The sequence below is a fragment of the Dama dama genome, chromosome 7 (assembly GCF_033118175.1).
Source record: "Dama dama isolate Ldn47 chromosome 7, ASM3311817v1, whole genome shotgun sequence".
NCBI classification, from domain to species: domain Eukaryota; kingdom Metazoa; phylum Chordata; class Mammalia; order Artiodactyla; family Cervidae; genus Dama; species Dama dama.
The window spans coordinates 31,055,596-31,082,500 of NC_083687.1; the positions used below are offsets into that span (position 1 = coordinate 31,055,596).

Sequence of the window (26,905 nt, forward strand, 5' to 3'; positions counted from 1 at the left end):
ACTCAGTTCCCAAAGTTACTCATTAGTGAAAAACCTAGAGGAATTTTCTGTTAAGAAAGTTTCCTATAGATAGGGTTGAGGATGAAAATTAACAATTAAACAGTGGGAGAAGGTGAGGGTGGGATGTTCTGAGAGAATAGCACTGAAACAAGTATACTATCAAGGGTGAAACAGATCACCAGCCCAGGTTGGATGCATGAGACAAGTGCTCAGGGCTGGTGCACTGGGAAGACCCAGAGGGATGGGATGGGGAGGGAGGCGGGAGGGGGGATGGGGATGGGGAACACATGTAAATCCATGGCTGATTCATGTCAATGTATGGCAAAAACCACTACAATATTGTAAAGTAATTAGCCTCCAACTAATAAAAATAAATGAAAAAAAAACCACACTAAACTCCCTTCTTTTCGTATTAAAAACAAACAAACAAACAAACAATTAAACAGAAGCCTAACATCGATTTGGAAATAACTTAGAAAAACTACTTAAAACACAAAACTTCTACTATTCACTGCTCTGTCTTCTTATGTAAGAATAACTTGAAAAGACTTATACACAGCTACAATATTTCATATGTGTCCTTTTATTTTTAGTGCTATGAACTTTTGTCATAAAATATATTGAAGTTTATAAAATTATTTTCATACATCTATTGATAAAGTCATCTCAGTTGAGACCTGAAATATATTAAACAGAGTTAGTGCCTCCCTGTACTCTTCCCAATTTCTGAACCACAGAATAATCCAGCTTAATTAAATGTGTTTAAATTTCTGTGTTTTGGGTAACAGCGTGTCATGCAGCAGTAGGTAACCATGTGCTCCTCTATAGTTTAGTCTCTATGAAGGTTAAATTATGTAAAAAATTCTGATCCATAGAAATTCTGGTCTGAGATAGTTCAGGGTTAAGATGCCTTCTCCCCATACATGTTTTTTTTATAAACAAAACTGGAATTGTCACTGTTTTATCACTAGAACAAAACTGGACCGAAGAAGGTAGAGTTGGAGAACCATGTGAGTAAGATTAGAACCAAATTCTTTGGACCTACAAAAGTGAATGTAAACAATGTGAACGATCCATCCATAACCTCAAAATATCCTCCTATATTCTTACATGTATATATCTCTATTTTACTTATTTATTATTATTATTATTATTTTAATATGTGGTTGTGCTGCCTAGCTTGTGGAATCTTAGTTCCCTAACCAGAGATTGAACCCCCTTGGCAGTGGAACTGCATAGTCCTAACCACTCCAGGGACACCAGGGAATCCTGTATCTCTAATAGTTGTAAGTGCTGGCACTCCCCATGGTTTCAGGTCCAGTGACACGTCTAAGAACTTAGAAAGTGAGGAACATAGTAATTCTTGTCTATTAACTCCAAAAATACTTCAGCAATTACTATTTAATAGTTTTCACTTAGTATAAGCTTGATGACAGGTAAGGAAAATAAGAAATTTTTGATGAGTTCTTCATATTTCACTAATATTACATCATATTATATCACACTGTAATCTGTGAAAGTAAATAGAGAAATAAAAAAGAAACTATATTAAAAGGAAAAGTCTTGAAACTCAATTTTCAAGAGACCAAAAATTCAGGGGAAAATATACCAATGGGCAAGAAAGGTATCCCTGAGATTTTTTTAAGTTGCCTCCACTTATAACAATATTTTACAGTTATGTTTGACAGGTGGTTCAATTGACTTATAAAACATATTTGGAGTCAGAGTTCACAAAATTCTTTAGATAAACCATTGGCTATTTTATCTCTGTTAATTAATACTCAAAATATTTTTTGCTTTAATTACTTACTTGCTTCCAGATTGGAGAAAAACAAATCATGACATACATGATTTATCACTTAAAAATATCCTTTGGCTCATATGTGAGTTACAATTTATTTTTCTGGTTGAGTAATCAGGGCCATTAATTCAATACCTTAAAATATTACAGCATAAGAATTTTATTGTTCACATTATGATATATAAACTTACAGGGAATATACAGGTAAACAGACCTAAATACTATTCAACTACAGAGTGCATGGATAACTAAGACAAATTTCTGTATCTAATTTTATTCAAGAACACAAAAGAATACATAACAAATCAGTTTCATCAATTGATATCCCCCAAACAGATTCAGCATTAAGATTCCATCTCCGTTTGTTTAAGTTTCCATTTTATTATCTAGGAATGTATTATTTAACAAAATATACTGGACTTACCCATTTACATTTCCTTTATATACTTTCTTCTGTTTTTACAAATGGTAAGCAATTAGAAAACCAGTATAACTTCACATGTCAATTTTCTCATTGCCCCTTTATATTTATGCCTCAGAAGAATTCTCTAGACTTTTCAGGTCAGAGTTTTCTACTGATCACTCTCCTCAAGGCCCCCTTCACTTCCTTGTTCCTCAAAGTATAGATCAGTGGATTTAGTACAGGAGTGACCACGCTGTACATAATGGCAATAATCCGTTCCTGCTCCACAGAGCTACCTGTGGCAGGACGAATGTAAGTGAAAACTGCGGGAGCATAGAAAAGAACAACTACCATGAAGTGGGAGACACAAGTAGACAGTGCTTTATGAAGCATGCTGCAAGAACGGGTCTTGAAGAAAAGATAGGTAATAATGTAGGAATAGGATAGAAGTGTTAGAAAAAATGGGCCAATGGCAAAGGTCCCTGTGACAGCATTGAGCAGCCACTCATTGAGCTCAGTGTTCCCACAGGCCAACTCCAGCAATGGCTTAACATCACAGAAGAAGTGATGAATATGGTTGGACCCACAGAAGTTTAAGCGAGAGGTCATCACTGAGTGCAGCAGAGCATGGAAAAAACCAATGATCCAGATAGTGACAGCCATCTGGATACAGACCTGATGACTCATGATAAGAGGGTACCGAAGTGGTTTGCAGATAGCCACAAAGCGGTCAAAGGCCATCACAGCCAGCAACATGGACTCTGTGCTACCCAGGAAGTGGAAGAAATGAAGCTGGCTTATGCATCCTGAGAAGGAAATTGCTTTGTGTGTAGAAAGGAAGTTCTCCAGCATCTTTGGCAGAGTCACTGTGGAGTAGCAGATATCTAGACATGACAGGTTTCCCAGGAAAAAATACATAGGAGAATGGAGTCTTGGATCAGAGATGACAACCATCAGGATGGCTGCATTCCCAGACACATTGACAATATAAGTTGCAAGGAAAACCACAAAGAGAATAGGCAGCAGTACTTGGTTGTCTGTCACTCCCAGGAGGAGAAATTCAGTAACTGAGGTTTGATTCAGCATCACTTGAAAGAAAAGACAAAATAACATATGGAATGTGATCTCTGAGGGGAACAGAGTCCCATAGCTGAGGATTTTCCCATCTAGACAATAATATTTTGAGGAACATTGCTATTTAAATAAGGTCACATATTGGTTATGGACTGTTACTCAAACATTTTAAAAATTAGATTTATCATTAATATTTTTCTTTCTCCCAGGATTTAGCCAGACTATCATCTTCTCTGATACAACTTCCCTTTTATCATCCTAAATCAACTCCAAAGGCAGGTAAATTTTTAAGCACTCCACCACAGTGCTGTCTCTTGACCTAGGAAGAAACCATCTGAAGTTTCTACTTAAGAAAAATAGACAATGAGAGAATAATAAGGGCTATAAGGAAATCTGAATAGAAGTGCAGACATTGGAGCACTTCCTATAAAAAGGACTCATTCAAAGTTTGGGAAATCTATGAAAGGAAAAAGATTTGATTTGACTAGAATAAAAAAGTGAATAAACTAGGGAACATTTCCAGAGATCCCATGGGATTATCACTTTTGTAGCTAGAGGAAATTTTGAGAAATTATCTAACCTTTATTACATCCTTGTTGCAGCCTGGCAGAGCAGAGACCAGAGCCTGCCCCGTGACAGGAGGGTGCGGCAAACCGCTTCCCGGGAGATTGTCCTAGTAAGCATGCCCAGCGGACATATGTGGAGCTGGACGTGCTCTCTGCTCTGCTCCACTGGCTGCCCCTGCGTCCCTCATCACGGAAACAAAACAAGATGTTCCTGATTAACAGCAGAGCCTTCATTTTACTCCCTCTGTATGGTGCGCTGATCAAACTCCCCAGTATAGCTATTTCCTAATGATCTCATGTGACTTCTGCCAATAAAAGTGCGGGCTGAGAGGAGCCATTTTGTCTTCCTGCCATGGAGAGCAGGAGAGCCCCCTGACTCCCTGCTTGCCAACTTATATGTGTCTGTCTTTTCATTACGCCGCACCCCCCCACCCCCCGCAAACACACACGCATTTCAGGTCTTTCTTACCCGCTGTGCTGGACGCTGCACATCTTTTTTGTAATGATGGCTTCAGGAATTTAGAATAGCCTTCCATGATAGCCATGTATATTTTGTACACTGTTAAACTTTATCACTCCTGATCAAGATACACATATGTCAAACATTTTTGGTTCTCTACTTGCAAAACAAAATTTTATAAAAAAATTCACTTGGGGGAAAAATCTTTCCCTAACATTTAAAGAAAATAACAATGAGATTTTCTGTACCAAATATTTATTTCACTGCATCTTGAATATTTATCGATTACACATTTACTTTGGAGACTATCTAGAGACATGGCCATAAAAATATAGGCAATAAAGAGTCTTCATAATCCACAAAGACAAGGTTCATGGTAAGATAGGAAACGGATCTAAATCCTTTACTTGTAAATTTAATACAGGCAAGAAGACGGAGGATATGGGCAACTCCCCAGCCTGTCTCCTGGTTCATTCTCCTACCTGATTGAGTGTTCAAATTCACAGCTAAGAAGGCTTCTCAGATTGATACTTGTGAAAAGTAAATAGAAAAATTTTTGAAAAATAAAGAGTAGAAAAATATTTGATGTGATAGTTTATATTGGAATTATAGCATAAGCTCTTCATCTTCTGAAACCTCTTCTTTCTGAAATTCTGCCTGTCTTTTATGATCTACAGATCTTTAGATATACAGAGCCTGAGAGTGTCCCTGGGGTTTGGGAGGATTATTGAAAGAATAAACAAGATACCTTTCTATACCTGCAATATAAGATAATTCTCCTTGGGGAATTTCTACCTTGAGTTCCATTTTTTCTTTGTTTTATTTTCCTTCCTTACTCTGTTTCTTTCTTAGTTTCATAACCACAGATAGTACAGTTCTTAAGGGCCTCAGGAATTCTTAAATTACATTTCATTTCCTGGGACAGAGATTTGGATACACTTCTTCATGTTGAGGACTTCCATGGAAAAATGGAAGGAAATTGGGCAATGACAGTTAAGGAATGAGGGCCAGTCATTCATATCCCATTGATCCATACAGAAAATTGATTATCGTTAAAATATTATACTCATTCATTACTGTGATTCTATGGAAAACAAAAAAGAGGAATAGGAAGAAATAGTATTGCTTTTGTGCCTTCTAAATCTGACTATTCACCGTTGGTAGTAACATTTAAATATTTTATTTAATTTTGGGATCCCAAAAGCTCACATTTATCTCTAGGAGAATGAGGCTGGTCTCTCCAATGTGTATCTTCACTTATTGCTGTACCCTTTAGGTAACAATATTCTTTCTGCTTCATCCAAGGAATACCTACATGCAATCTGACATGGATCCAAGCATTCTAATTATTGTTGCAAATGCCATGTACTTTGTCCATCTATCACCATTCATTTTTGTTGCAATGCAATTCATTATATATTCATCACAATAATTGCTTGTTACAGTATGCCATGAATATAATATAAATAAATAATTATTGTGTGCTCATTGCTTAAATTATTGTTCTGATTCCATGTTTGTATTCCTGTCCTTCCTTGACAATCTCTACATCTTTAAAGGGAGCCAAAATTGCTGGAAGACTGCCTCTCTACTCACAAAGCAATTTCTTTTTTCAGATGCATAAGCCAGCTTCATTTCTTCCACTCCCCAGTGGCATGAAAAGTTGACGGGGACTTCAGGTAGGTGTCAAAGACCGAGCTGTAGAAGAGGATGACCATGGAGAGGTGGGAGCTGCATGTGGCCAGGGCTTTCTTTTTGCCCTGTGCTGATGGAACTCAAGCTACAGCAAGGAATTATATGGGCATAGGAGCTTATGACACAGAAGAGAGGGCTGATTCCTGAGTCCTGTCAGAACCATCATTAGGTCCTCATTGAGGCGGGCATCAGAGTAGGAAAGTCTTAAGAGAGGTTTAAAATCACACAAAAAAGTGAGGCATCTCTAGATTAGTATTGAATGATAGGTTAGCATCAAGGTTGGGATCAAAGAGTCAGAGTGGGCCACTCCCCATGACCCACCCACCAGCAGTCCACATCTGCAGGGAGTCATTAGGAATGGATAGTGCAGAGGATGGCAGATGGCAGTGTAGCAGTCGATAGCCATAGCAGTCAAAAGCAGGTTGTCCATGTTAGCAAAAACTGCAAAGAAATATAATTGGGCCAGACAGAGAGAGAGACTGATCTCTACCACATGGGTCTCTGCTCAGTGTTATGTGGTAGCCTGAATGGGAGGAGAGTTTGGGGGAGAATGAATACAGATATATGTGTGGCTGAGTCCCTTTGCTGTCTACCTAAAACCTACATAACATTATTAATCGGCTATTCTCCAATAAAAATAAAACTTAAAAAAATAATAAAAGTGAAAGCTGCTCAGTTGTGTCCAACTCTTTGCGACCCCATGTACTATACAATCTATGGAATTCTCCAGGCCAGCATACAGGAGTGGGTAGCCTTTCCCTTCTCTAGGACATCTTCCCAACCCAGAGATTGAACCCTGGTCTCCTGCATTGTAGGCAGATTGTTTACCAGCTGAACCACAAGTGAAGCTTGAGAATACTGGAGTGGGTAGCCTATCCCTTCTCCAGCAGATCTTCCCAACCCAGGGATAGAACCCAGGTCTCCTGCATTGCAGGTTCATTCTTTACCAACTGAGCTATGAGCGAAGCCTAAAGAAAATAAATCAATAAATAGAAATAAATAGAAAGAGGTATGGTAATATAATAATATAATTCTCTGTGGTACACAATTGTGTAGCACAGAGAATTATAGCCATTATCCTCTAATAACTTTTATGGAGCGTGATCTGTAAAAATAATGAATGACTATGCTGTACACTTGATAGTAGGATAATATTGTAAATAAACTATAATTCATTTTGAAAAAGATAAAAGTTATCAAACTTGCTAAGAAACTAGATCTCAATTGTTCCCACAGTTACTCATTAGAGAAAAACCTGGAGAAATTTTTTCTTGAGAAAATTTCCTATAGATAGGGTTGAGGAATAAAATCAACAGTTAAGCAGAAGCCAAATATTGATTTGGAAATAAAATTAGAAAGATTACTTAAAACGTCACAATTTCTGCCTCATTACTGCCCTGTCTCCTTAAGTAAGAATAGTTGGAAGAGACTGACATACAGGCATAAACTGTTATATATGTCCTTTTATTTTTATTGTTTTGAGAATTTCTATCATGAAAATATATCACAGTTGATCAAATTATTTTCATACATCTCTAAATCAAGTCATCTCAGTTGAGACCTGTAACATCATTAAACAGAGTCAGTGCTTCCCTGCTGTACTCTTCCCAATTTCTGGATCACAAAATAATGCAGTTTAATTAAATAAGTGTTTAACCTTCTGTGTTCAGGGTGACAGCATACCATGCAGTTATAGGTAATCACGTGTTCCTCTATAGTTTACAGCCTCCATGTAGGTTGGATTATGTCAACAATTTTGTTCCACAGAAATTCTGAGACAGTTCAGAGTGTAAGATATCTTCTCCCCACATACATTTCTTTTATAAACAAAACTGAAATTAAGAGGCCAAAGAAGGTAGAGTTGGAAGACAGAAGAAACATGTGAGTAAGGTCAGAACCAAATTCTTTGGATTTACAAAAGTGAATGTAAACAATTTGAATAGTCTGTCTATGAGCTCAAAATATTCTTTTACAGTCTTATTTGTCTGTATCTCTATTTAGTGTATTTATTTATTGCTGTGCTGCCTGGCTTGTAGTATCTTAGTTTCCCAACCAGGGATTGAACCCGAACCCTCGAGAGTGAAAGGGCAGACTCTTCACCACTGAACTGCCGCAGCATTCTGTATCTCTAAATAGTTTTAAGTGCTGGCCCCCACCATGGTTTCAGGCCCAGTGGCATTTCTAGGAACTTAGAAAGTGAGGAACATAGTAATTCTTGTCAATTAGCTCCAAAAATACTTCTGGACATACAGATGGCTAACAAACACATGAAAAGATGCTCAACATCACTCATTATTAGAGAAATGCAAATCAAAACCACAATGAGGTACCATTACACGCCAGTCAGGATGGCTGCTATCCAAAAGTCTACAAGCAATAAATGCTGGAGAGGGTGTGGAGAAAAGGGAACCCTCTTACACTGTTGATGGGAATGCAAACTAGTACAGCCGCTTTGGAAAACAGTGTGGAGATTTCTTAAAAAACTGGACATAGAACTGCCATATGACCCAGCAATCCCACTTCTGGGCATACACACTGAGGAAACCAGATCTGAAAGAGACACGTGCACCCCAATGTTCATTGCAGCACTGTTTATAATAGCCAGGACATGGAAGCAACCTAGATGCCCATCAGCAGATGAATGGATAAGGAAGCTGTGGTACATTTACACCATGGAATATTACTCAGCCATTAAAAAGAATTCATTTGAACCAGTCCTAATGAGATGGATGAAGCTGGAGCCCCTTATACAGAGTGAAGTAAGCCAGAAAGATAAAGAACATTACAGCATACTGACACATGTATATGGAATTTAGAAAGGTGATAACGATAACCCTATATGCAGAACAGAAAAAGAGACACAGAAATACAGAACAGACTTTTGAACTTTGTGGGAGAATGTGAGGGTGGGATATTTCAAAAGAACAGCATGTATACTATCTATGGTGAAACAGATCACCAGCCCAGGTGGGATGCACGAGACAAGTGCTCCGGCCTGGTGCACTGGGAAGACCCAGAGGAATCGGGTGGAGAGGGAGGTGGGAGGGGGGATCGGGATTGGGAATACATGTAAATCCATGGCTGATTCATATCAATGTATGACAAAACCCACTGGAAAAAAAAAATAATAATAAAAAAAAATAAAAATAAAAAAAAAAAAAAACAAAAATACTTCTGGAATTACTATTTAATAGTTTTCACTTGGTATAAGTTTGGTGACAGATAAGAAAAACAAGACAAAAACTTTTTATGAATTCTTCATATTTCATCGGAGGAGGCAAATGCAACCCACTCTAGAACTCTTGCCTGGAAAATTACATGGATGGAGGAGCCTGGTAGGCTGCAGTCCTTGGGGTCACTAAGAGTTGGACACGACTGAGCGGCTTCACTTTCCCTTTTCACTTTCATGCATTGGAGAAGGAAATGGCAACCCACTCAAGTGTTCTTGCCTGGAGAATCCCAGGGACGGGGGAGCCTGGTGGGCTGCTGTCTGCGGTCGCACAGAGTCGGACACGACTCAAGCGACTTAGCAGCAGCAGCATATTTCATTCGTATTACATCATAGTATATCATGTTACAGTCTGAAAAGAAGTATAGAAATCAAAAAGTAAATAAAAAGGAAGAATTTTGAAACTCAATTTTCCATGACCAGAAACTGAGGGGAAAAGAACATAATGAACTAGAAAGATATTCCTGAGATTTTTTTCAAGCTGACTCCACTTCAAACAATATTTTACAGTAATCTATGACAGGTTATTCAATTGAATTATTAAATATCTTTGGAGTCAGCGTTCACAAAACTCTTTAGATAAACCATTAGTTACACTATCTGTATTAGTTAGAACTCAGACTACTGTTTATTTTAATTACTTGCCTCTCTGCTTAGAGAAAAAGAAATCATGACATACTGTTTAAAAATGTCCTTTAACTCATGGACTTTCTTGTGGAGTCCATGACCCTAAATTAAAATCCTTAAAATGTAGCAGTTTAAGAAAACAGTTTAATTTAAAGTGTAATAATGTTTAAAAATTATTTTATTTTGTGGCAGTGCCATGCAACATGTGGGATCTTAGTTTCTTGACTAGGGACTGAACCTGTATCTTTTGCACTGGAAGCTTGAGGTCTTAACCACTGGGCCACCAGAGAAGTCCCTGAAACAGTATAATTTTATTATTCACATTATGATATGTTAACTTGCAGGGAACACATTAGGTAAACATACTGAAGTACTATCCAACTATGCAATGTATGGGTAATTGAGGCAAATTTCTGTATCTGATTTTATTCAAGAACACAAAAAATAGATAACAAATCATTTTTATCAACTGATATCTCCAAAACAAATTCAACAATAAAATTCAATGGACAGTATCCCATTTATTCAAGTTTTCCTTATATTATGTAGGAATGCATTGTTTAACGTGACTTACTGGACTTTTCCATTTATTATTCTTTTATACAGTTCCTTTTGTTTCACAGATAGTAAACACTCTGACAAGCAGTATAATTCCATATCTCCAGTTTCTCATTGCCTGTTGATTTATGCCTGAGAAGAGTTCTCTAGACTTCTTCAAGTCATTGACTCCTTGAAATCATCCTCCTCAAGGCCCCCTTTACTTCCTTGTTTCTCAAAGTATAGATCAGTGGATTTAGCACAGGGGTGACCACACTGTACATAATGGCATTGATCTGATCCTGGTCCATGGAGCTACTTGAGGCAGGATGAATGTAAACAAAAACACCAGGGACGTAGAAAAGAACAACTACCAAGAAGTGTGAGGTACAAGTAGACAGTGCTTTATGAAGCATGCTGCAAGAACGGGTCTTGAAGAAAAGATAGATAATAATATAGAAATAGGACAAGAATGTTAGAAAGCATGAACTCATGGCAATGGTGCCTGTGACAGTATTGAGCAGCCACTGGTTGAGCTCAGTGTTCCCACAGGCCAACTCCAGCAGTGGCTTAACATCACAGAAGAAGTGATTAATGTGGTTGGAACCACAGAAGTTTAAGCGAGAGGTCATTACTGAGTGCAGCAGGGCATGGAAAAACCCAATGATCCAGACAGTGACAGCCATCTGGATACAGACCTGATGATTCATTATAAGAGTATAATGAAGTGGTTTGCAGATAGCCACAAAGCGGTCAAAGCCCATCACGGTCAGCAACATGGACTCTGTGCTGCCCATGAAGTGGAAGAAATGAAGCTGGCTTATGCATCCCAAGAAAGAAATTGCTTTGTGTGTAGAGAGGAAGTTCTCCAGCATCTTTGGCAGAGTCACTGTGGAGAAGCAGATATCTAGACATGACAGGTTTCCCAGGAAAAAGTACATAGGAGAATGGAGTCTTGGATCAGAGATGACAACCATCAGGATGGCTGCATTCCCAGCCACATTGATAATGTAAATGGCAAGGAAAACCACAAAGAGAACAGGCTGCAGTACTTGGATGTCTGTCACTGGCAGGAGGAGAAATTCGGTGACTGATGTTCGATTCAGCATCACTTGAAAGAAAAGACCAAGTAAGGTATGGAATGCTATCTCTGATGGGAACCGGATTCCTCCTGCTGAGAATTTTCTCGCCCATAGAATAATATTTTGAGAGAGCATTGCTATTTAAATAGTCCCAGCATCACAGATTGTACAATATTTGGGCCACTAGATTATTAAATATTAAAGTTACTTGGTGTTTGTGGACTGTTACTCAAACACTTTTAAAAAATTAGATTTATCAATATATTTCTTTCTTCCAGGGATTCAGAGCATGTTGCCAGCCTACCATCTTCTCTAATAACATTTGTGTTTTATCATCTTAAGATCTAACAGAGAGTAGATTTTGAAATACTCCACTATACTGCTTTTTCTTAACAAAGTAAGAACTCATTTGATTTACTTAAGAAAAATCAACAATGAGAGAACAGTAAGAGCTCTAAGGAAATCAAAATAGAGATGCAAACCATGGAATGCTTTCTATAAAAAGGAAACATTTTAAGTTTGGGAACTCCTTGAAAGGAGAAGAAAAAGATTTGATGTGACTAGAATTAAAAAGTGAATTCAGTAGGGAACATTTCTAGCAATCCCATGGGATTCTCACCCTTATAGCTAGAAAAAATTTGGAGTAATTATCTAACCTTTATTTCACCTTTATTGAAGCCTGGCTTCCAGGTATTCAGAGTAGCTGTCCTTGATAACCATGTATGTTTTGTGTATTATTAAACTTTATCACTCCTGCTTAAGAGACACATGATATGCCAAACATCACTTTTGGTTCTCTACCCTCAAAACAAAATTGTTTCAAAAATCCTTGGGGAAGAGAACCGTTTCGTAACATCTAAAGAAAATAGTAATCAGACTTTATGTACCAAATGACTTATTTCACTGCATCCTGAATATTTAAAGATCACATATTTAGTCTAGAGAACACTTAAAAAAAGGCAATAACAATGTAGGCAGTAAAGAGCCTTCATAATCCACAAACGCAATGGGGAGTCCATCATAAGGTAGGAAACTAGCCCTAAATCCTGGGCATTCAACTTTAATACTAGCAAGAAGATAGACAATAAGTGCAACTCCCCAGCTTGTCTCCTGGTTCATTCTCCTACCTGTTTGAGTGTTTAAATTCACCGCTAAGAAAGCTTACCAGGTTGACACTCCTGTAAAGTAAATAATAGAAAAACATTAAGAAAAATAAAGATAAAAAATATATTTGAAGTGACAGCTTATATTGGGACTAAGTATATAAGCTCTTCATCTTCCAAAACCTCTTCTTTCTGAAATTCTGCCTGTCTTTTATGTTCCGCAGGTCTTCAGACAAACCCTGAGAGAGAATGTCCCTGGGGTTTGGGAGGATCTTTCTATACCTGCAGTATGAGAGAATTCTCCTTGGGGAACTCCTATCTTGAGTTGCATTTTTGTTTTTTTCCATCATTCCTATTTTCTTTCCTTACTGTACTTCTTTCTTAGTTTAAGAATCACAGACAGTACAGGTCTCAATGGCCTACATTTTCCTTTTTTCCTGCAAACTTTAAATTTTCTATTTTTAGTTGGAGTATAGCCAATTAACAATGTTGTGGTAGTTTCACATGAAGAGTGAAGGGACTCAGGTCATACATGTAAATGTATCCATTCTTCCCTTCCAAATTCCCCTTGCATCCTGGCCAGCACATAACACTGAGAGAGTTCCATGTGCTATACATTAGGTTCTTGTTGGTTATCCAGTTTAAATATAGCAGTGTGTACACAACCATGCCAAAGTCCCTAACTATTCCTTCCCCTGGCACCTGTAAGTTCATTTTCTGTTTGTGAGTCTTTTTCTGTCCCACAAGTAAGTTCATTTGTATCATTTCCTTTCAGAATCCACATACAAAGGATGTCATATGATATTTCTCCTTCTCTGACTTACTTCACATAGTATTGCACTCTCTAAAATTATCTTTCACTTCCTGGGACAGAGGTATGGATACACTTTCTCATCTTGGGGACTGCTCTGGGAGAATTCTATATAAAATGGAAGGAAATTGGGCAATGACAGTTAAGGAATGAGCGCCAGTGACATCCTATTGATCTGTACAGAAAGATGATTATTGTTTAGGTATTCTACTCATTTATTACTGTGGTTCTATGGAATACAAAGGAGAGGAATGAGGAGAAGCAGTATTGCTTTTGTTCCTTCTGAGTCTGACACTTCACTGTTGGTGGTTTTTAAAAAATTTTATTTGTTTATTTTTGGCAGCACCGAGTCTTCACTTCTGTGCATGGCCTTTCTCCCACTGTGGTGAGCCCAGGCTACTCCCTAGTTGTGATGCACAGGCTTCTCATTGTGGTGGCTTCTCAGGTTGGAGAGCATGGATTCTAGAGGGTGGGGGCTTCAGTAGCTTTGGTTTGCAGGCTCTAGAATTTGGGATCAAGAGTTGTGGCGCATGGGATTAGCTGATCAGCAGCATGTAAGATCTTCCCAGACCAGTAATGAAACCTGTGTCCCCTGCATTGGCAGGCAGATTCTTAACCCCTGGACCACCAGGACTCTCCTACTGTTGGTATTAACTCAAATATTTTCTTTTTTTTTGGGTCCGAGACCTCATACTTCTCTCTAGAAGGATGAAGCTGATATCTCCAAAGTGTGTCTTCACTTCTTGCTTTCTTTAGTAGTAGCTTTCTATCTGCTTCATCCAAGGAATATCTATATGCAATCCAACATCTATCCAAGCTTTCTAATTACCATTACAAATGCAATGTACTTGGTCCACCTTTCAATTGTGTTTCATTTTTGTTGCTTTGCCAAAGTTCATACTATATTCATCACATTAATAATTCCTTAATTATTAATTCCATCAGCAGCTTACCAGGCTCACTGTCCCTACCCTCTATTACTAATGCCCATGCCATCAGCATCCATGCCATCGGCATCTGAAACAAATTTTGCAAACAGAAGTGTATACAGAGAGCTGATTCATGTTGCTCTACAGCAGAAACTATCACAGCATGGTAAAGCAATTATACTCCAATTAAAAAAACTGCATCAGGAGAGCCAGCATGTTCACTGCTTCACAGTCTCCTTGGTGATTACTGCTCTTTCTCCTATTATACACTTTTGTGCATCTCCTCTTCTCTGTCTTCTAGTTCTGTGCTTTATATATCTATAAACAGATAACTCTCAAGTTATACTTTTAATTTCAACTTATTTTCCTAACTCTGGCTTATATATTTGACTTCCGTTTAGACAGTTCCACAGTAGCTATCTTAATCATTAAGATATTTTCTTTCAGCTGGCTTGATTTACATACTGCACTGGAAACAGACACACAAATCAAATAGACTGTCAACCTTATGCGGTCCACCAAGTGCAGATCTTGAACTCTCTGTAGTTCACTTTGAAAGCTGATCCCATTACTTCATTTACCAAATGACATCTTCAACACTTGCCTCTGGCTACCCCAATCTCTACAAACAATGACCTTAGAACTATTTATTCTATCCAATGATATTGGTGAGTAGATGGGAAAGAACAAAGAAACCAGGGCCTTGGAATACACTGATGAGACCAGGTAAAAATAATATAGTTTAGAAGCTGAGCATTATCAATCTGTATCTCTCTTGTGACCAGAATGATTTTGAGGAAGAAATCATTTTGGCCTCAGAGATCAGTTCCCAGAGTTACTCATTAGAGAAAAACCTGGAGGAATTTTTTCTTGAGAAAATTTCCTATAGATAGGGCTGAGGAATAATGTCAATAAAGAGAAGTCTAACACTGATTTGGACATAAAATCAGAAAGATTACTTAAAACTCACAATTTATGTCTAGTCACCACCCTGTCTCCTTGTATAAGAATAGCTCAAAGAGATTGACATGCAGGCATAACACATTATATGTGTCTTTTATTTTTATTGTTCTGAGGACATTTGTCATACAAATACATTGAAGTTTAACAAATCATTTCATTCATCTGTTGGTAAAGTCATCTCAGTTGAGACCTGAAACATTAAATAGAGTCAGTGCTTTTCTGTTGTACTTACCCCAATTTCTGAATCACTGAATAATGCAGTTTAATTAAATAGGTGTTTAACCATCTGTGTTTAGGGTGACAACATGTCAGAAGGCAATAGGTAACCATGTGCTCCTCTACAGTTTACAGCCTCTATGAAGCTTGGATTATGTAAAATATTCTGTTCAGTAGAAATTCTGTCTGAGATAGTGCAGGATGTAAGATGCCTTCTCCCACACACATTCTTTCATAAACAAAATTGGAATCAAGAGACTAAACAAGGGAGAGTTGGAAGATGGAAGAACCATGTGAGTAAGGTTAGAACCAAATTTCTTGGATTTCCAAAAGTGAATGTAAAAAATTTGAGCAGTCTGTCCATGACCTCAAAATATCCTTTTATAGTCTTATCTGTCTATATCTCTATTTTATTTATTTATTATTCTTATTTTTGTATTTATTGACTGTGTTACCTGTTTTGTGGGATCTTAGTTCCCAAACCAGGAATTGAACCCGTATCTTTGGCAGGAAAAATATGGAGTCCTAAACACTGGACACCATGGAATTCTGTATCTCTAAATAGTTGTAAGTACTGGCACTCACCAAGGTTTCAGATTCAGTGGCGTATCTAGGAACTTAGAAAGTGAGGAACATAGAAATTCTTGTCTATTAGCCTCCAAACATACTTCAGCAACTACTATTTAATGCCTTTCACTCAGTATAGCTTGGTGACAGGTAAGGAAAGCAAGACAAATTGTTGATGAATTCTTTATATTTCACTGGAATTACATCATATTATATCACATTACAATCTGTGAAAATAAGTATAGAAATCAAAAAACAAAACAAATGATAGGGAAAGTTTTGAAACTCAATATTCTTGACCAAAAAATCGAGGGGAAAACAACATGCTAAGAGCTAGGAATGTATTCCTGAGATTTTTTTTCAAACTGACTATACTTTTAACAATATTTTACAGTAATCTTTGACAGGTTGTCAGTTGACCTATAAAACATCTTTGCAGTCAGAGGTCACAAAACTCTTTAGATAAACCATTGGTTACTTTACCTCTGTTAACTAGAACTAACAGCAATATTTGTTTTAATTACTTGCTTCCCTGCTTAGAGAAAAAGAAATCATGACATACTGATTAAAAATTTCCTTTCACTCATGTGTGAGTTAACTTTTACTTTTCCATTTGAGCCCATGATCCTAAATTCAAATCCTTAAAATATAACAGCATAATGATTTCATTGTTCACATTATAATATGTTATATATAACATTATAATATGTTGCCGGAAACACAGATAAACTGACTTAAGTACTTTCCAGCTATACAGTGTATGAGTAACTGAGGCAAATTTCTGTACCTGATTTTATTTAAGAGCACAAACATAACAGATCAGTTGCATCAACCAATATCTCCCAAATAAATTCAACTTAAGATTCCATGAATAGTGTACATTTGTTCAAATTTCCCTTGTATTACCTAGGAATGCACTGTTTAACACAAGTTACTGGGCTTTCTCACTCATTTTTTCTTTATACTATTCCCTCCATTTTATAGGCTTCTCAGGTGGGACTAGTGGTAAAGAACCCGCCTGCCAATGCAGGAGACATAAAAGACATGGATTCGATTCCTGGAGGAGGAAGTGGCAACTGACTCCAGTATTCTTGCCTGGAGAATCCCATGGACAAAGGAGCCTGATAAGCTACAGTCCAAGGGTCGCAGAGAGTCAGACACGACTGAGGCAGCTTAGCACACAAGTCCTCTGTTTTACAAACAGTAAACAATTTGAGAGGCAGTATAAACCCACTATCTCCAGTCTCTCATTACCTGTTCATTTTTGCCTCAGAAGAGTTCTTCAGATATCTTCAAGTGAGCCTCCTTCCCATCCTCCTCCTCAAGGCCCCCTTTACTTCCTTGTTCCTCAAAGTATAGATCAGTGGATTTAGTATGGGAGTGACCACACTGTACATAATGGCATTGATCTGATCCTGGTCCATGGAGCTACTTGAGGCAGGATGAATGTAAACAAAAACAACAGGGACGAAGAAAAGAACAACTACCATGAAGTGGGAGACACAAGTAGACAGTGCTTTATGAAGCATGCTGCAAGAACGGGTCTTGAAGAAAAGATAGATAATAATATAGAAATAGGACAGGAATGTTAGAAAGAATGAGCCCATGGCAATGGCGCCTGTGACAGTATTGAGCAGCCACTGGTTGAGCTCAGTGTTCCCACAGGCCAACTCCAGCAATGGCTTAACATCACAGAAGAAGTGATGGATATGGTTGGACCCACAGAAGTTTAAGCGAGAGGTCATTACTGAGTGCAGCAGGGCATGGGAAAAACCAATGATCCAGACAGTGACGGACATCTGGATACAGACCTGATGATTCATTATAAGAGTATAATGAAGTGGTTTGCAGATAGCCACAAAGCGGTCAAAGCCCATCACGGTCAGCAACATGGACTCTGTGCTGCCCATGAAGTGGAAGAAATGAAGCTGACTTATGCATCCCAAGAAAGAAATTGCTTTGTGTGTAGAGAGGAAGTTCTCCAGCATCTTTGGCAGAGTCACCGTGGAGTAACAGATATCTAGACATGACAGGTTTCCCAGGAAAAAATACATAGGAGAATGGAGTCTTGGATCAGAGATGACAACCATCAGGATGGCTCCATTTCCAGCCAATCTGACAATGTAAATTGCAAGGAAAACCACAGAGAACAGGCTGCAGTACTTGGATGTCTGTCACTGGCAGGAGGAGAAATTCAGTGACTGAGGTTTGATTCAGCATCACTTGAAAGAAAAGACAAAATAACATATGAAATGCGATCTCTGATGGGAACCAGTGTCCTGCAGCTGAGGATTTTCCTATCTAGATAATAATGTTTTGAGGGAGAGCAGTGGTGTTTTAAATAATCTCAGCATCACAGATTGTACAATATTTGGACTACTAGATTATTAAATATTAACTTTACATGCCATTTATGAACTGTTATTCAAACACTTTTGCTTTTTAGTTGATATATCTTTTCAAATATATATATATATGTGTGTGTGTGTGTGTATACATCTTTTCAAAAGAAAATCTTCTTTTTTTTCCCCAAGGATTTAGAGCAAATTGTCAGCCTACCATCTTTTCTGATAAAGACCTATCTTTTATCATCCTAAAATCTAAGAGAAGGTAAATTATTAAGCCCTCCACCACACTACTGTCTCTTGACTTAGTACAAAGTCATTTGAAGGGTTTTTAGCCTAAGAAAAATTGACAGTGAGGGAATAATAAGAGCTATAAAGAACTCTGAAAGGAGATGCAAACATTAGAGTGCTTGCTATTAAAAGGAATCATTCAATGTTTGGGAAACCCATGAAAGGGAAGACAAAGATATGATGTGACTAGAATAAAAAAGTGAATTTAGTAGGGAACATTTCTAGAAATCCCATGAGATTATCACCTGAAATGTAGTGAGAATTTTGAGAAATTATTTAATGTTAATACACTTTGTTGAAGGCTGGCTTTATGGAATTAAGAGTAACTTTCCTTGATAGCCATATATATATTGTATATGGTTAAACCTTATCATTCCTGCTTATGATACACACATGCCAAGCATTGCTTTTGGTTCTCTATTCACAAAACAAAATTATATCAAAAATTCACTTAGGGTAAAAAACTTATCCCTAGCAGTTAAAGAAAATAGTAATCAGACTTTCTGTACTAAATATTTATTTCACTGCATCCTGAATATTTATCAACTATATATTTATTTTGAAAAATATCTAGAGATATGGCAATAAAAATGTAGCTAGTAAAAAGTCTTCAAAATCCAGAAACACAATATCCATCATAAGATAGGAATTCAGCTCTAAATCCTTGGCATGTAAATTCAATACAGGTAGGAGATAGAGAATATGGGCAACTCTCCAGCCTGTCTCCTGATTTATTCTCCTACCTGATTGTTCAAATTCACAGCTTAGAAGGCTTCTCAGGTTGACATTCCTGAAAAGTAAATAGTAGAAAAAATTTTGAAAAAATAGAGTAGAAAAGTATTTGATGTGATAGTTTATATTGGAATTAAAGTATAAGATATTCATCTTCTGAAACCTCTTTTTTTCTAAAATTTTGCCTGTCTTTTATGATCCACAGATCTTTAGATATAAAAACCCTGCGAGAGAGTGTCCCTGGGATTTGGGAGGATTATTGAAAGAATAAACAAGTTACCTTTCTATACCTCTAATATAAGAAAAATCTCTTTGCAGGATTCCTCTCTTGAGTTCCACTTTTTTCATTGGTTCTATTTTCTTTCCTTATTATGTCTCTTTCTCAGTTTCAGAACCACAGACAGTACAGTTTCAAGAGCCTCAGGAATTCTTAAATTACCTTTCATTTCCTGGGACAGAGGGATATACTTTCTCGTCTTGGGGACTTCCCTGGAAAACCTTTGTGTAAAATGCTAGGAAATTGGGCAATGACAGTTAAGGAATGAGGGCCAGTCATATCCCATTGATCCATACAGAAATTATCATTCAAATATTATGTTCATTTATTACCATGATTCTATGGAAAACAAAAAAGAGGAATAGGAAGAAATAGTATTGCTTTTATGCCTTCTAAATCTGACTCTTCACCGTTGGTAGTAACATTTAAATATTTTCTTTAGTTTTGTGATCCTAAAAGCTCACATTTATCTCTAGGAGAATGAGGCTGGTCTCTCCAATGTGTATCTTCACTTATTGTTGTACCCTTTAGGTAACAATATTCTTTCTGCTTCATCCGAGGAATACCTATATGCAATCTGACATGGATCCAAGCATTCTAATTATTGTTGTAAATGCCATGTACTTTCTCCATCTATCACCATTCATTTTTGTTGCAATGAAGTTCATTATATATTCATCACAATAATTGCTTGTTACAGTATGCCATGAATATAATATAAATAAATAATTATTGTAGGCTCATTGTTTATGTTATTGTTCTGATTCCACATGTTTGTATTTCTGTCCTTCTTTGACACTCTCTACATCTTTAAAGGGATCCCAAAATTGCTGGAAGACTCCCTCTCTACTCACAAAGCGATTTCTTTCTTCAGATGCATAAACCAGCTTCATTTCTTCCACTCCCCAGTGGCATGAAAAGTTGATGGGGACTTCAGGTAGGTGTCAAAGACCGAGCTGTAGAAGAGGATGACCATGGAGAGGTGGGAGCTGCATGTGGCCAGGGCTTTCTTTTTGCCCTGTGCTGATGGAACTCAAGCTACAGCAAGGAATATATGGGCATAAGAGCTTATGACACAGAAGAGAGGGCTGATTCCTGAGTCCTGTCAGAACCATCATCAGGTCCTCATTGAGGTGGGCATCAGAGTGGGAAAGTCTTAAGAGAGGTTTAAAACAAAAAAAAGTGAGGCATCTCTAGATTAGTATAGAATGATAGGTTAGCATCAAGGTTTGGATCAGAGTGGGCCACTCCCCATGACCCACCCACCAGCAGCCCACATCTGCAAGGAGTCATCAGGAGTGGATAGTGCAGAGGATGGCAGATGGCAGCGTAGCGGTTGATAGCCATGACAGTCAAAAGCAGGTTGTCCATATTAGCAAAAACTGCAAAGAAATATAATTGGGCCAGACAGAGAGAGAGATTGACATCTACCACATGGATCTCTGCTCAGTGTTATGTGGTAGCCTGAATGGGAGGAGAGTTTGGGGGAGAATGAATACAAACATATATGTGGCTGAGTCCTTTTGCTATCTACCCGAAACCTATGTAATATTGTTAATCGGCTATACTCCAATAAAAATAAAACTTAATAAAAAAATAAAAGTGAAAGTTGCTCAGTTGTGTCCGACTCTTTGCGACCCCATGTCCTATACAGTCCATGGAATTCTCCAGGCCAGCATACTGGAGTGGGTAGCCTTTCCCTTCTCCAGCAGATCTTCCCAACCCAGGGATAGAACCCGGGTCTCCTGCATTGCAGGCTCATTCTTTACCAACTGAGCTGTGAGCGAAGCCTAAAGAAAATAAATAAATAAATAGAAATAAATAGAAAGAGGTATGGTAATATAAAATATAATTCTCTGTGCTACACAATGTATCCTTGTTGCTTATCCATTAAAAAAGAAAAGAGATAAGCAACAGGATACATTGTGTACCACAGAGAATTATAGCCATCATCCTGTAATAACTTTTAATGCTGCATGATCTGTAAAAACAATGAATGACTATGCTGTACACTTGATAGTAGGATAATATTGTTAATAAACTATAATTCAATTTAAAAAAGATAAAAGTTATCAAACTTGCTAAGAAACTAGATCTCAATTGTTCCCACAGTTACTCATTACAGAAAAACCTGGAGAAATTTTTTCTTGAGAAAATTTCCTATAGATAGGGTTGAGGAATAAAATCAACAATTAAGCAGAAACCGAATATTGATTTGAAAATAAAATTAGAAAGATTACTTAAAACTTCACAATTTCTGCCTCATTACTGCCCTGTCTCCTTAAGTAAGAATAGTTGGAAGAGACTGACATACAGGCATAAACTGTTATATATGTCCTTTTTCTTTTTCATTTATTTTTATTAGTTGGAAGCTAATTACTTTACAATATTGTAGTGGGTTTTGTCATACATTGACATGAATCAGCCATGAATTTACATGTATTCCCCATCCCGATCCCTCCTCCCACCTCCCTCTCTACCGATCCCTCTGGGTCTTCCCAGTGCACCAGGCCTGAGCACTTGTCTCATGCATCCAACCTGGGCTGGTGATCTGTTTCACCATAGATAATATACATGTTTCGATGCTGTTCTCTTGAAACATCCTTTTATTTTTATTGTTCTGAGAATTTCTGTCATGAAAATATATCACAGTTGATCAAATTATTTTCATACATCTCTAAATCAAGTCATCTCAGTTGAAATCTGTAACATCATTAAACAGAGTCAGTGCTTCCCTGCTTTACTCTTCCCAATTTCTGGATCACAAAATAATGCAGTTTAATTAAATAAGTGTTTAACCTTCTGTGTTCAGGGTGACAGCGTATCATGCAGCTATAGGTAATCATGTGTTCCTCTATAGTTTACAGCCTCCATGTAGCTTGGATTATGTCAACAATTTTGTTCAACAGAAATTCTGAGACAGTTCAGAGTATAAAATATTTTCTCCCCACGTACATTCTTTTATAAACAAAACTGAAATTAAGAGGCCAAAGAAGGTAGAGTTGGAAGACAGAAGAAACATGTGAGTAAGGTCAGAACCAAATTCTTTGGATTTACAAAAGTGAATGTAAACAATTTGAATAGTTTGTCTATCAGCTCAAAATATTCTTTTACAGTCTTATTTGTCTGTATCTCTATTTAATGTATTTATTTATTGCTGCGGCCTGGCTTGTGGTATCTTAGGTTCCAACCAGGGATTGAACCCGAACCCTCGAGAGTGAAAGGGCAGACTCCTCACCACTGAACTGCCACAGCATTCTGTATCTCTGAATAGTTTTAAGTGCTGGCCCCCACCATGGTTTCAGGCCCAGTGGCATTTCTAGGAACTTAGAAAGTGAGGAACATAGTAATTCTTGTCAATTAGCTCCAAAAATACTTCTGGAATTACTATTTAATAGTTTTCACTTGGTATAAGTTTGGTGACAGATAGAAAAACAAGACAAACACTTTTTATGAATTCTTCATATTTCATCAGAGGAGGCAAATCCCATGGACGGGGGAGCCTGGTGGGCTGCAGTCCTTGGGGTCACTAAGAGTTGGACACGACTGAGCGGCTTCACTTTCCCTTTTCACTTTCACGCATTGGAGAAGGAAATGGCAACCCACTCAAGTGTTCTTGCCTGGAGAATCCTAGGGATGGAAGAGCCTGGTAGGCTACTGTCTATGGGGTCACACAGAGTCGGACACGACTGAAGTGACTAAGCAGCAGCAGCAGCAGCAGCATACTTCACTGGTATTACATCATAATATATTATGTTACAGTCTGTGAAAAGAAGTATAGAAATCAAAAAACTAAATAAAAAGGAAGAATTTTGAAACTCAATTTTCCATGACCAGAAATTGAGGGGAAAATAACATAATCATGAACTAGAAAGATATTCCTGAGATTTTTTTCACTGATTCCATTTCGAACAATATTTTACAGTAATCTATGAGAGGTTATTCAATTGACTTATTAAATATCTATGGAGTCAGAGTTCACAAAACTCTTTAGATAAACCATTAGTTACACTATCTGTATTAATTAGAACTCAGACTACTGTTTATTTTAATTACTTGCCTCTCTGCTTAGAGAAAAAGAAATCATGACATACTGTTTAAAAATGTCCTTTAACTCATATGTGAGTTTACATTTACTTTCTTGTGGAGTCCATGACCCTAAATTAAAATCCTTAAAGTGTAGCAGTTTAAGAAAACAGTTTAATTTAAAGTGTAATAATTTTTAAAAATTATTTTATTTTGTGGCAGTGCCATGCAACATGTGGGATCTTAGTTTCTTGACTAGGGACTGAACCTGTATCTTCTGCACTGGAAGCTTGGGGTCTTAACCACTGGGCCACCAGAGAAGTCCCTGAAACAGTATAATTTCATTATTCACATTATGATGTGTTAACTTGCAGGGAACACATAGGTAAACATACTGAAGTGCTATCCAACTATGCAATGTATGGGTAATTGAGGCAAATTTCTGTATCTGATTTTATTCAAGAACACAAAAAATAGATAACAAATCATTTTTATCAACTGATATCTCCAAAACAAATTCAACAATAAAATTCAATGGACAGTATCCCATTTATTCAAGTTTTCCTTATATTATGTAGGAATGCATTGTTTAACGTGACTTACTGGACTTTTCCATTTATTATTCTTTTATACAGTTCCTTTTGTTTCACAGATAGTAAACACTCTGACAAGCAGTATAATTCCATATCTCCAGTTTCTCATTGCCTGTTGATTTATGCCTGAGAAGAGTTCTCTAGACTTCTTCAAGTCATTGACTCCTTGAAATCATCCTCTTCAAGGCCCCCTTTACTTCCTTGTTCCTCAAAGTATAGATCAGTGGATTTAGCACAGGAGTGACCACATTGTACATAATAGCATTGATCTGATCCTGGTCCATGGAGCTACTTGAGGCAGGATGAATGTAAACAAAAACACCAGGGACGTAGAAAAGAACAACTACCAAGAAGTGTGAGGTACAAGTAGACAGTGCTTTATGAAGCATGCTGCAAGAATGGGCCTTGAAGAAAAGATAGATAATAATATAGAAATAGGACAGGAATGTTAGAAAGCATGAACTCATGGCAATGGTGCCTGTGACAGTATTGAGCAGCCACTGGTTGAGCTCAGTGTTCCCACAGGCCAACTCCAGCAATGGCTTAACATCACAGAAGAAGTGATTAATATGGTTGGAACCACAGAAGTTTAAGCGAGAGGTCATTACTGAGTGCAGCAGGGCATGGAAAAAGCCAATGATCCAGACAGTGACAGCCATCTGGATACAGACCTGATGATTCATTATAAGAGTATAATGAAGTGGTTTGCAGATAGCCACAAAGCGGTCAAAGCCCATCACGGTCAGCAACATGGACTCTGTGCTGCCCATGAAGTGGAAGAAATGAAGCTGACTTATGCATCCCAAGAAAGAAATTGCTTTGTGTGTAGAGAGGAAGTTCTCCAGCATCTTTGGCAGAGTCACCGTGGAGAAGCAGATATCTAGACATGACAGGTTTCCCAGGAAAAAATACATAGGAGAATGGAGTCTTGGATCAGAGATGACAACCATCAGGATGGCTGCATTCCCAGCCACATTGACAATGTAAATTGCAAGGAAAACCACAAAGAGAACAGGCTGCAGTTCTTGGATGTCTGTCACTGGCAGGAGGAGAAATTCAGTGACTGAGGTTTGATTCAGCATCACTTGAAAGAAAAGACCAATTAAGGTATGGAATGCTATCTCTGATGGGAACTGGATTCCTCCTGCTGAGAATTTTCTCGCCCAGAGAATAATATTTTGAGAGAGCATTGCTATTTAAATAGTCCCAGTATCACAGGTTGTACAATATTTGGACCACTAGATTATTAAATATTAAAGTTTCATGGTGTTTTGTGGACCGTTACTCAAACACTTTTAAAAAATTAGATTATCAATATTTTTCTTTCTTCCAGGGATTCAGAGCATGTTGCCGGCTTACCATCTTCTCTAATAACACTTGTGTTTTATCATCCTATGATCAAACAGAGAGTAAATTTTGAAATACTCCACTATACTGCTTTTTCTTAACCAAGTAAGAACTCATTTGATTTACTTAAGAGAAATCAACAATGAGAGAACAGTAAGAGCTCTAAGGAAGTCGAAATCGAGATACAAACTGTCGAATGCTTTCTATAAAAAGGAAACATTTTAAGCTTGGGAAATCCTTGAAAGGAGAAGAAAAAAATTTGATGTGACTAGAATTAAAAAGTGAATTCAGTAGGGAACATTTCTAGCAATCCCATGGGATTCTCACCCTTATAGCTAGAAAAAATTTGGAGTAATTATCTAACCTTTATTTCACCTTTATTGAAGCCTGGCTTCCAGGTATTCAGAGTAGCTGTCCTTGATAACCATGTATGTTTTGTGCATTATTAAACTTTATCACTCCTGCTTAAGAGACACATGATATGCCAAACATCATGTTTGGTTCTCTAACCTCAAAGTTTTTTCAAAAATCCTTGGGGAAGAGAACCAATTGGTAACATCTAAAGATAATAGTAATCAGACTTTATGTACCAAGTGATTTATTTCACTGCATCCTGAATATTTAAAGATCACATATTTAGTCTGGAGAACACTTAGAGCATGGCAATAAAAATATACGCAGTAAAGAGCCTCCATAATCCACAAACACAATGAGGAGTCCATCATAAGATAGGAAACTAGCCCTAAATCCTGGGCATTCAACTTTAATACTAGCAAGAAGATAGACAATAAGTGCAACTCCCCAGCTTGTCTCCTGGTTCATTCTCATACCTGTTTGAGTGTTCAAATTCACCGCTGAGAAAGCTTACCAGGTTGACACCTCTGTAAAGTAAAGAATAGAAAAACATTATGAAAAATAAAGATAAAAAATATATTTGAAGTGACAGCTTATATTGGGTTTAAATATATACTCTTCATTTTCCAAAAGCTTTTCTTGCTGAAATTCTGCCTGTCTTTTATGTTCCACAGATCTTCAGACAAACCCTGAGAGAGAATGTCCCTGGGGTTTGGGAGGATCTTTCTATACCTGCAGCATGAGAGAATTCTCCTTGGGGAACTCCTATCTTGAGTTCCATTTTTGTTTTTTCCCATCGTTCCAATTTTCTTTCCTTACTGTACTTCTTTCTTAGTTTAAGAATCACAGACAGTAAAGGTCTCAATGGCCTACTTTT

General features: G+C 37.5%; 3 protein-coding genes and 2 pseudogenes across 3 annotated transcripts; all 5 read right to left on the minus strand.

The window, feature by feature from the left end:
* Window positions 1–2,363: 2,363 nt before the first annotated feature.
* LOC133059104 (olfactory receptor 12D2-like) lies at window positions 2,364–3,290 on the minus strand. The gene has a single exon (XM_061146140.1). The coding sequence runs from the start codon at window positions 3,288–3,290 to the stop codon at window positions 2,364–2,366; it is 927 nt and encodes a 308-aa protein (XP_061002123.1).
* A 2,645-nt stretch (window positions 3,291–5,935) lies between these two features.
* LOC133059270 (olfactory receptor 1G1-like) lies at window positions 5,936–10,442 on the minus strand (annotated as a pseudogene).
* Window positions 10,443–10,574: 132 nt separating this feature from the next.
* Window positions 10,575–11,501, minus strand: LOC133059271 (olfactory receptor 12D2-like). The gene has a single exon (XM_061146266.1). The coding sequence runs from the start codon at window positions 11,499–11,501 to the stop codon at window positions 10,575–10,577; it is 927 nt and encodes a 308-aa protein (XP_061002249.1).
* Window positions 11,502–17,355: 5,854 nt separating this feature from the next.
* Window positions 17,356–18,283, minus strand: LOC133059272 (olfactory receptor 12D1-like; annotated as a pseudogene).
* A 6,199-nt stretch (window positions 18,284–24,482) lies between these two features.
* LOC133059273 (olfactory receptor 12D1-like) lies at window positions 24,483–25,409 on the minus strand. Its single transcript, XM_061146267.1, has one exon. It carries the CDS (start codon window positions 25,407–25,409, stop codon window positions 24,483–24,485), a length of 927 nt encoding a protein of 308 aa, XP_061002250.1.
* Window positions 25,410–26,905: the final 1,496 nt, after the last annotated feature.